This window comes from Chrysochloris asiatica, unplaced genomic scaffold, assembly GCF_000296735.1.
Source record: "Chrysochloris asiatica unplaced genomic scaffold, ChrAsi1.0 scaffold00341, whole genome shotgun sequence".
NCBI classification, from domain to species: domain Eukaryota; kingdom Metazoa; phylum Chordata; class Mammalia; order Afrosoricida; family Chrysochloridae; genus Chrysochloris; species Chrysochloris asiatica.
The window spans coordinates 1,775,111-1,786,387 of record NW_006408859.1 but is presented as its reverse complement, the minus strand read 5'-3'; the positions used below and the strand labels follow the sequence as shown (position 1 = coordinate 1,786,387).

General features: G+C 42.0%; 1 protein-coding gene across 3 annotated transcripts in view; it reads left to right on the top strand.

Moving 5' to 3' along the window:
- The first annotated feature begins 1,474 nt into the window (after positions 1-1,474).
- KDM3A (lysine (K)-specific demethylase 3A) overlaps positions 1,475-11,277 on the top strand; it is a 73,177-nt gene continuing 63,374 nt past the window's right edge. The window contains exons 1-2 of one of the 3 annotated variants that reach the window (XM_006875863.1): positions 1,475-1,779; positions 2,379-2,594. In XM_006875863.1, the coding sequence (XP_006875925.1) occupies positions 2,409-2,594 (186 nt within the window). In that variant the 5' untranslated portion in view covers positions 1,475-1,779; positions 2,379-2,408. Of the gene's footprint in view, positions 1,780-1,801; positions 1,824-2,378; positions 2,595-11,277 lie in introns of those variants that run through there. The other 2 variants (XM_006875864.1, XM_006875865.1) reach the window with 2 other exon arrangements.

The following is an 11,277-nucleotide window of genomic DNA, read 5'->3' as shown; positions in this document are numbered from 1 at the left end:
TTAGTTTGAACTGCAAAGTTGGCAGTTCAAACTCACCAGCTGCTCCTTGTAAACCCTACACAGGGTCACTATTAGTTGAACCAACTCAACAGCACTTAACAACAACAAGGGTGCATTTGGCTTTTGATCTGAAATGTGTCTATTACATATATGAGTAAAATTAATTCATTTATAATTATTGTAAAAACTGATGTTTGGACTTCTTTCATGTTTTTCCTATTTACCATACTTCTTTCAAGTTTTTTTGGTTGTTTTCATTCCTACTTTTTGTCTTGAAGCGAATAGGTTTTCTTTGTTCCATTTTCACCCTCTCCAATGGTTTGTAAAATATAAATCCAATTTAATTCTTGTAGTGTTTCTTAAGGAAACTTGGTGGCGCTATGGGTAAGGTGTTGGGCTACTAACTGCAAAGTCAGCAGCTCAAATCCACCAGCTGCTCCTCCTGTAAAGATTTAAAGTCTTGGAAACCCTATATAGGGTCAGAATCAACTCAATGAGTATACATAGTGCTTATTCTTAATTTACAAAATTTAGTGATATAAATTCAGAATATATTTAAAATCAATACCTGGAATTAACTTGTCTCCATAATCTCTGGTTTTGGTTCCACATTTGTTAAAATTGGGAACATGAGTATTTCACTTGTTATTTTAAGGATTAAATGTGCTGTCTGTCATGTCAAGCACCAGTAAAATACTTCCATGAAGTAATAAGTCTTCAATTCCTTCATTCCAATTCTTCATTAATCAAGAAACTTCCGATCCAATGCACACAATGACCTTTTCTTTTCCTTTGTCCTTACCACCTTTCATATCTCTTCAATCATTACTGCCCTCATCTAGTTTTTCAATTTCTTTAAAGTCTTAAAATATCTTCTCTTCACATAAAAAAACAAACAAGTCTATCTCTATTGTACTGAGTGGCTTATTTTCCTACAGATTTATTGAAAGTCAGTTCCCACTGATTCTATGCCTTTCTTCATTTTTCTTTCAAAATGGCGGACTTTAGACGTTCACGATCGACACCACGTGCGTGTGCGCCTGCGCCTCCCGCGGCCATTTCGCCCAGCAGCTCCAGCTCCGCGTGTTGCTTCTACAACATGCAAAGCGCCTGCGCACAAACCCCCAGAGCATTGTCGCTCCTCCTTCTAACTGTGTACGCCTGAAACCGCACGTTCCCTTCCTTCCCTCCCCCTCTGTCTCTGTGCCTTTCTCAGCCCTTTCTTGTGAGATTCTTCCGCCAAGTCAAAGACTTATCTTTTTTCGACAGCTTACGCGCTTAAAGACCAATCCAATAGGCACATACAGCCCTAGGTTTCTCCATTCAGCTTTATTTGTATGCCATGGCATTTTTCCTCTGGCCTCCAGAACTGATAACCGATTTCGCGGGACTTTTTGCACATCGTGAGGCAACGAATGTAAAGAATGAGCCTGTGGCGGAGGGATCTCTCGCTTACACACTGTGTACTTTAATTTAATGGGGGGGGGGTCGCCCTGGAGTCGGAAGAAGGAGGGGGGGTAAGGGCGGGGACAGCCAGGGAATTGTTTTTTTCTCTCTAGCTCCGCCCTTACAAAGCCAGCCAATACTGATGAGTTGTTCCACCATAAGCCTCTCCCAACTGCTTTTACTCGGCCAGTAAGCGGTGGAAGCGGCTCCAAGGGGGCCGGCCTGGGAGGCTGTGCGTGTCTTGTGAGAGCTCTTGAACCAAGTCAGAGCTAGAGTCGCTCGGCGGCTGGAAGCTCCGGCTGCCACCAGTGACTCAGGGAGCTGGGAGGCGGGGTAAGAGCGTCGCGGCCTCAGCTGGGTGGAGAAGAGGAAGAAAGGCGAAGGTGGCTGGATTCGCGTTCCCGGGGCGCCAGGGGCCGGGGTGAGGGGCGCCGGGGGGCGTCTGTGGTCGGGAGGGGTGGGGAAGTGGGGTGGGCCATCTGGGCAAGTGCGGAGCTGTCGACTCGATTTCCGCCGCCCCCCCACCCCCGGGGCCTCCCAGGGCGGGGACCCAGCGGTCAGAGACCGGCCTTCTGCCTTGGGAGCCTTTTCTTTTTTGGGGTGAAGGGTGAATACTTTAAAATTTTCCTACGCCGCAAATACTCCCCTCATTCCCTCTGCGTTTAGGTTTAAGGTTTCGAAAAAGCGAAACTTGGGAGAGCCCGGGTCACGCGGTACTCGGGCCTATGTTTGCGGTGGGGGTGGAAGCCGGGGGGGCGGGGATGGCGCGGGTGGAGGGATCGGTGCGGGGGTGCTGGGTTCTCGTTCGCACCCGGCCGCCGCCTGGGGTAGCGTCCCCAGAGCAGAGTCAGGGCCCCTCCCTCCACCCACGCACCCTGTTCTGTTTCTGGCCCCCTCCCACCGACGGCCCCCACCTCATTTTGTTTTTGCAGGGAGGAGCCCTTCCTGCAGGCGTGGAAACCATGGTGCTCACGCTCGGAGAAAGTTGGCCAGTATTGGTGGGGAAGAGATTCCTCAGTCTGTCTGCAGCCGACGGTAGCGACGGCAGCCACGACAGCTGGGACGTGGAGCGCGTCGCCGAGTGGCCTTGGCTCTCAGGGACCATTCGAGCCGTCTCCCACATCGACGTTACTAAGAAGGATCTGAAGGTAAAACGAGCTTTCTGGCCTATGCTGTCTCGGACGTTTGGACGTTACCTTGGTAACGCGACAATCAGCAGTCCCCCTCCCCCTTTTCTGGTGACCAGAAAGTTGGCATTGATCTGAGGGTGCAGAATACTAGACCTTGAAAGTCTTTGAAATGGTTGTGTAGAGCCGAGGTGTGTTTGGGTTAGAGTTTCTGCTGCTGTGTTTAAATAATGGGCCTAGGGTTTTTCAGTCACTCTTAGTTTTTGCCAAGGCAGTGCTTCGCTAGACTGATGATTTTTGCAAAGCAGGAGTACTGTTGGTAGTATTAAGTTGGGCAAGTGGATGACGTTTGGAATCTCATTAAGAATCTGTGGGTATATGTCTTGAAAGGGCATTTTATTTGTTCTTAATTTCTTCCCTCAACTTTTTAAGTGTACAGACTTGTTAAAAGTGAGTGCAGAAGGAAGACTTTAGTATTGTTTGGCATGTTAAAGTGGGTTTTGCCCGTATTTGGTGGGTCTGGCTAAGAGTGGGTTTTTGATGGCAGGTGCTGTCTGTTGGTGGGTGTGGGATATATCCATATATGGAAGGATGGGGTGGAGCTGCCCTATATATGGTGTGTTGGAGGACTGGCTTCGAAAAATGCTTTTGGGTGTTGGAGGATGGAAGGAATGGGAACAAGTGTGTGTACCAAGTGATTTTTAATCTGAACGAGATGCAAACCTTTTTCATTTTCAGTTAGGTCTTTTCAAAGAAAGATGAGTTCTGATTGTTCTCTTAAAATAGAAGTAATGGTGTGAAAGGATAATCTGGAAGCATAGAGTGAGGAAGCTTTTGTACCAACAAAGACTCCTTTGTGCACAACTACCCAAAAAGAGTCCGTAACAAAAAATCTGAAATAATGATAACTTGAAGTCAGCTTGACAGAAGACATTTCCACCTTTGGTAATGGATATTTTGTTTTTAGTGTTTTCACTTGGTCATCTTTGCTCTTTGTTGAAAACTATGCTCAAGTAAGAAAGTTATTAGCTATGAATGCGTTGATTTCTGAAACACTTCGTTTGAACACTTTCAGAGTGACAGGGCATGTCCAAACCAATACTGGTTAGTAAAGGCTTGTAAGAATGATGTGTGGTTTTGAGCTTACACGGTGTACCTTGTGTTTATGTTTAACTGGAGTTGAGACCATTGAACACTTAACCATCAAACTGAACACTTCACAGCCATGATCATACTTAATCCTTCCAGGGGTTCTTCCAAGATATCGACTCCATTTTACAGATGGAAATATTGAGGCCAAGAAGATAAGTATCTTGCCCAAGGTCATATTCCTTGCAATCAGTGTAGTCTGTATGCTAAACACCAATAAGGCTTTTGTCTCCAAAAACTATCTTAACCTTTGAGCCACAAAAGGACTCCACGATACACTGTGAGGTTTGGTTTTTCTTCTTTCTACCTAACTAGTTATTTGCCTAGCAAATTAAAGTTTGACATTAAAGAATGTGATAGGGTGCAATGATGGCCAACCTTTTTCTTCCTTTAGGATAATAACCTTTGTACATGAAATAGGCTTTGTGTACTAGAGTCCAATCATAGCTGTTGTGGCTTATATCACTTGCCAAGAGAAATTTTCTCTAGTGCATTTGTTTTTATCTGATTAGTGTAGAAACAAGATTTAATTTAAACTTTCTAGTCTTTAGTTCTTTGACAGATAATAAGGGACTAGGTGTTCCTTTTCTTGACAATGATTGAGGACCTGCTGAGTTAGGCAGGATGTCCTTTCTTTATATATCTGTGTTTTAATTGCCATGTCGTCCCCCCTACCCAAGCCCTGAAACCTTTGAGGTGGTGGTGATATTTTCAGAATGAGGAAATAAATTTAGGAAAACGAATCTTGTTCAGAGTTGCATAATTAACCACTAAGTGGTGGAGATGAATTTTGAAGTTCTGCTGTGTGTCTTTTTACTTAACCTGGAGACAATGAGGGTTTCAATTCAAAAACAATTTTGATTATATTTGATTTTGATTTTGCCATACCTGCCGACTTTACCACACAGCTCCCATGGAAGGTGCAAGTCAGTTGATTTCTTTTATCTAATCATGATTTATTGCTGCATTCCTCAGTTGAGTAACAGATAAAATAGTTGCTTTAAGTTTATGGTCCCTGTTGTATTAACAAGGAAATAAGATTTAAAACCCTTTATAATAGTACTTGGCGAGGTGCAGGCAGGAATTGAGTAACTAAGACCATGCTTACACCTGGGTTTTTTGGCATTGAATTTTTTTTGGAGGTGAAACTGGGTGCTAAGTTGAATGTGAATAAATAAAATTTGAGTAGTAAGCAACTGTTCGAACACTAGTACAAATACAACTCTGTCTAGACTGGCTAGCCTAGTTGTTGTTAGTTGATTTATAGGAACCTTATGCACAATAGAATCAAATGATTGTGATCCATAGAGTTTTCATTGGCTGATTTTTTTTGGAAGTAGATTGTCAGGTCTTTTTTCCTAGGCTGTTTTAGTCTGGAAGCTCCATGGAAACTTGGTCAACATCATTTGTTGTTAAATGCTGTCAGGTTGGTTCCAACTTATAGCAACTCTGTATAAGGTTTCCGAGATGCAGCTGGTGGGTATGAACACCTAGCATCATAGCAACATGGAAGTCTGCACATGAGGTACGTTGACTAGAAATGGAACTTGGTCTTCCTCGTGGAAGACAAGACTTCTACCACTGAGCCACCATTGCTGTCTCTTGCTTAGTTAGTTGAAGATATTATTCTTGCCAGAGCTTGTTAAGGTTGTTTCACCTAAAGAGAGGCATTGTAACAGTCACTTACATAGATGATAAGTAGATAAATGCATCTAGTAGTTGTTTACACATAAACTGAAGGCATAACTGTAGTTAGTAATAAGATTAAGTGTTTATTGTGGGGCAAGTACTTCATTTAATCCTTACAAATAGCCTAGGTAGTAGACTACATTTTGTAGTATCAAATTAAAATTTAAACAAATAATTTATTTAAAATATGTTCCAGACTTTCTTAAACACTAGGCATTAATATTCAGGTACAATGAGGTTGTTTTTGGTGTTGCCTTGTTAAGTGCCCTTGCTAACTGCTGTCATAGTGGCCCCCAACACATGGTGACCCCATGTACAATGGAACAAAACGCTTGACGGTCCTACACTATCCCCATTATTGGTGACAGATTGTATTGTTTTGAGTAATAGGGTTTTCACTAGCAGATTTTTGGAATTAGATCGTTAGAATTTTCTTTCTAGGCTGTTTTAATCTGGAAACTCTACTAAAGCCTGTTCAACTTCACAGGAACATGCAAGCATCCAATGCTTGAAGTACTGGCTGTGCTTTTGAGGTACGCTGGCTGTAAATGAACCCTTCTGTATGGTGGGCAAGAATTCTACCACTGACCATTTATGAGGTTCAGGACTTTATTTTGTTGATGTCGGTTGTGCAGCTCATTCAATTTACTGTCACTGAATTGTACATATGAAATGGGTAATTGTGTGGTGTGTAAATGAAACCCGAGTACAATTAGCTTAAGGAGCTCCAGTAGCGTAGTGGTTGAGTCAGGCTGCTAATTTCAAGGTCAGCAGTTTGAAACTAACAGCTGTTACGTGGGAGAAAGATGAGGGTTTCTGCTCACGTACAGATTTACAGCCTCGGAGACCCTGTACTGGGTCTCTGTTAGTTGGAACCAACTCCATGGCACATAATCACCACCATATTCTCAGCACCTATAACAGTGCTTTTATTCTGTAGTATACACTCTTAATTGAATGAACCAATAAAGGCATCATCAAATTATTACATCTACAGGGAAAAGCAGTTTTGAAATAATCTGATGGGGCAGTAGGATTCTATTCATCTGGATCAATAACACATCTTAATTCAGTGTGGTCCTATGGACCTTTATAACTCTTTCAACTTGAGTCTATGAGGCAGGTTGTTTCCTAATTGGCTTGGTTCACATAATATGCATACTGGGAATACCCACTTTCACACTTGTGTATCTAGGTCTTTCCTTTCCCTTCCTTTAAACCCACATTCTTTCCTTGTGTCTTTTACCCCAATTTAGACCTCAGGGTTATCTTTAGCAAATAGAGCCTTTAAAAAACAAAATAACACAAAAACCTATTGGGTACCTTGACCAATGCCTAGCCTTTCATTGTTGTATACATTTAGAACTTGAATGTTGGTGGAATCTACTGCCCATCAAATGTTGTAAATGAGAAACTCTTAGTACAGTGTATTAAAAACTGTTTAGCATTTATAACTGAAAGCTAGACTCTGAGGTTTGAGATACACTTTTTACTTAGGTGTAATAAGATAAATAGAAGCATAAGGAATGAATCCCTTCAGTTGTGGAGTATTGAAATAAGTAGATACATACTATTCTGTATCTACCTACTTTGAAACTTGGAAACATTTTGTTTCTTTCTGATGGTTTTTATATCATATGCCCAAGAGAGATCTGTATATGCAAGGAGTTTTGAGGTTAGATATAATTCATTCATCTCATCATGAGATTCCTGTTGGGGAAAAAATTAGCCTGAAAAAATCAGATATATCCAGCATCTGCTCAGGATATTTGCTAATCAGGTACACATTTATAAAATGCCTTGTTAAAAGAATGGCAAATTTGGAAATTATAGGTAGTGAATTTATAGTTGATTGGCCTCTTTTTGGCCTTTGATGTCAGCATAAATAGCATCATCGCATTAGTGGGCTGAGGGAGCATGTGGAAAGAACACACTTTGCAATGGGAACTTTGTATGAACTCGGTCAAGTCATTTTAGTGCTCCTGAACTTGAATTCTTGTCTGTAGTTTTTAATAGAAATATTTGCAGAATTGGCTTTTCAGGAACCAGTTGTTGTTAAGTGCCGTTGAGTTGGTTCCAACTCATAGCAACTCTGTATAGGGTTTCCGAGGGAGAATAGTTTTATATTTAGAACCTCAGACCTCACGGCACAAATGAAAGACATACATATGAACTGGAAACGTTTGAGAGAATGCTGAAGAAAATTAACAATTTCTTGGTTTCATTTGAAGACTTTTTTAAAAACTAAATTTAATGTGAAAGGAGCCCTAGTAGCGTGTTGGATTATGATGAGCTGGGCTGTTAACCACAAAGTCAGCAGTTTGAATCCACCAGTTGCTCCATGGAAGAAAGATAAGAGTTTCTGCTCCCATAAAGATCTGCACCCTCGGAGACCCTATACATTCACCGTGAATTGGAACCAACTGGGTGGTGTACAGCCACCTTAATGTGAATCTTTGACCAGTGCAACTTAATACTTCCAAGTTATAATTTAAATTATTTTTAAGGTGCTAAACTTTTTTCATATTACTCATAAATTGGGATATGAAGACACTGTCTGAATTTAATTTAGGGTTAATTTTTTTTTTTCCTTTAACTTTATTGTGAATTGAGTGAAGATTTACAGACAAGATCATTAGTTTTACATTCAACAAATTGTATACTTTGTTTCATCTCAATGACTGCAATCCCCTCCATACAACACAACAGTTACTCGATGGCTTCTTCTCTGTGGTTCCTAGTTGCATTCTACTCACTTTCTGATCCTTTCTCAACTTTGTCTTTAGGTAAATGTTGATCTTTTCTATTTTATTTTATTAATGTTTTATTGTGAATTGTGTGATAGTCTACATGGGAGAACATCAGCTTTACATTCATTCCATCATCTATCATTTCGTTGGCATAGTTATCATCCTGTCTATGCATCCTCACCCAACCAAGGGGTGTACACTGTAAACCTGCACCCCCCCCACCACAGGTTCAGCCCCTTTCCATCTCCTGATCCCGAGCCCCCAGCCCCACCATCTCTTGACATTGTGTTCTCTGCCTCCATCCCAGGCCTCACTGCCTCTCTTCGCTCTTCTCCATTGATGGTCCCAGGGTCTTCCGCTCCTAGACTGATAAATTAATCACTCCCCTCTTTGTTACAAAATGTCCATCTTTAGATTTCCAACCCTCACAATCAGTCCTGATAACAATTATTCACCTTTGCATCACAAGAGACCCATCTATATTTCATTTCATCAGCTGGACACCACTCACTGGAGACTCTACCTTCCTCCATGCCCTCTGGATCTAGGTTCCCTCTTGAAAGCTTGTAAGACAGTCACTTCTTGCCTTTGTATCCCTCCCCCCATTTTGGGTAGCCAATGTCCAAGTTGCCCATCCCTGTCTACCCTTTGTGTGGAGGAGGTGGGTATAGTTCTTACAGCAGGGGCTTGTTTCCTCTTTTAAGCTACTGCATTTATAGGTGTAGGTCATGTTAATCGAATTGTATCAGATGATGCTTTTTTTCCCTCTTCTTTCTTCTTTGGGTTGAGCTCTGTTTATCCAGTCATTGAAATCCAGTCAAATGGGCATCATCTGCAAGTGTGGGTTTTCTTACGTCTGTCCGGCCACTTTTTATCAGCTGGCCGCCCTGCTCTCCACTCTAGACCTCTGTGGCTGTGTCACTGACCCTGAGCCCATGAGTCCCCAGATGTTGCCTCGCTACTGGCCGACCAGGTCTCCATCTGGGTTCACAGTAGTTTGCTGCCCTATGTAGAGCTTAGCTCGCCCCTTTGTTGATGTTCTTCGGCCACTTCCCCTGGTGGGTGACGTGCGTGGTTGTCAGTCAAAGTGTATATTTCCCTTGCATCTTAGTCTTGGAAGATAATTTGCACTGAGAGGATCTGATCACTTGCCTTGATGTCTCCTGGGCAGGCCACACCTGTATGTTCTTGTGGTAACAGTCGGTCTGCCCTTATTGTTTTGTATTTTTCCTGTAGGTCCTTCTTTCAAGAGGTATCTTCTGGTTTTCTAGCTGCTGCTGGCTGGTCTGCTTGTCCTTTCAAGTGGAGAAATTTCCTCCCGCCTCTGAAGGTCTGGTTGTGGTTCGGGCTTCCACCTATACTTCCATGTAATGCGAAGGCTCCTCAGTAAACCTCCTTCACTGGACACGTTGTAGCCCCATTTTAGGTATTCTAATCAGTTATAGGCAGAAGACGGGCTTACAAACTTTCCATGTTGATATTTCTGGTTATTCCTTTCTCGACCTTTTCTATTTTAAATGATTGACTGGTCCATCATTCATAGTGAATATACCTTACTAGAGTTTTTGTTCCCCCATCTACCTGTCTGCTGCTTGGTTGAACAGTGGGATTTGAGGGCAAGTTCCTTTGCAGACCTGAAGGTTGGTCAAGAGCCATACCGTCAGGTTCCTCCAGTTTCTTTCTAACCAGTGATTTAGGATTAATCTCAAGCTTTACATTTTGAGAAACAATTTAAGTTCCTAATACTTCAGTTTTTCTTTTACCTAAGTATTAGATATTAAAAAGTCCTCCTTCTCTCTATTCCTAATACAAGAAGTGATACCCTGGTACTTTAAGATTTGAATTACCATGGGAGTCTCTCCAAACTTCCTAGTCTCCCTACCAGATATTTTATGTGTATTGTCTTGTCTTTTTGTAATCCTAATAATTCAATGAGGGGTTGCTGTTGTTGTTAGGTGCCATCGAGTTGGTACCAACCCATAGCGACCCTATGCACAGCAGAAGGAAACACTGCCTGATCCTGGGCCAATCTCATCACTGTTGCCACACTTGAGTCCATCGATGCTGCCAATTGGCCAGTCCATCTCATTGGGGGTCTTCCTCTTTTTCTGTGACTCTTCACCTTACCAAACATGGTGTCCTCCAGTGACTGGTCCCTCCTGACAGTATGTCCGAAGTATGAGAGATGAAGTATTATCCTATCACACACAGCGTTGTACCTCATGACTGATAATGTTCTTTTTTTGTTCTTTTTAAGGTTTTTATTGTGGGTTGAGTGAAAGTTTACAGGGTGCCCAGAGCATTAATTTTACGTACAACAAATCTTACACCTTGTTTCGTTACAATGATTATAATCCCCTGCATGCACCATCGTTTAACAGTATTTCTTTTGATCCACTTTTAGCTTTTTTTTTTAAAAAACAAAACAAAACAAAAAACACTCAGGCATATATAGTAATTTACATCTATAAAGGGCGCATTCTGCAAGTCTGCTTCCTAGCCACTAGCTCTTAGTCCCTCTCTTCCCATTAATCTAGAGTCCTCAGCCACTCCCCCTTTCCATGACCCCGTCTCTGCCTCAGTCTTTGGCATCGCTGCTTCTCTGGATAAGGTCCTGCATTCTGCTTGTGCTCTTTTCCCTTGATAGTCCTAGGGTCCTCTGTTTCTGGAGTGTAAGATTACTTTCTCCCCTGTCTTTGTTTAAAGCTTCTACCTATACAATTGTGACAGTTGCAATTAGTCATGATAACAATTATTCACTGTTGAATCATATGAATCTTATCCCCATCTTTTCACCAGACTCATCTAGACAAGATGAAATCTATTCAGTGGGGACTCTTCTTTCCCCCCATACTCTTAAGCTAAACACCCTCTTGAAACCTTGTAAGCCAGTCACTTCGTGCCTTTATCGTCCCCTCATTTTAAGTTGTTATGTGCTGTGGAGTCGGTTCTGACTCATAGCAACCATGCATATATAGGTAACCAATGTCTAAGTTGCCTGTCCCTATCTACACTGTGTACAGAGGGGTAGCTTTGATATTTGATGTGAAGACTCCTTCCTTGTCTTAACTACGTCCACGAGGTCAGATTCATCAAATGTATAGCAATTTACCCTT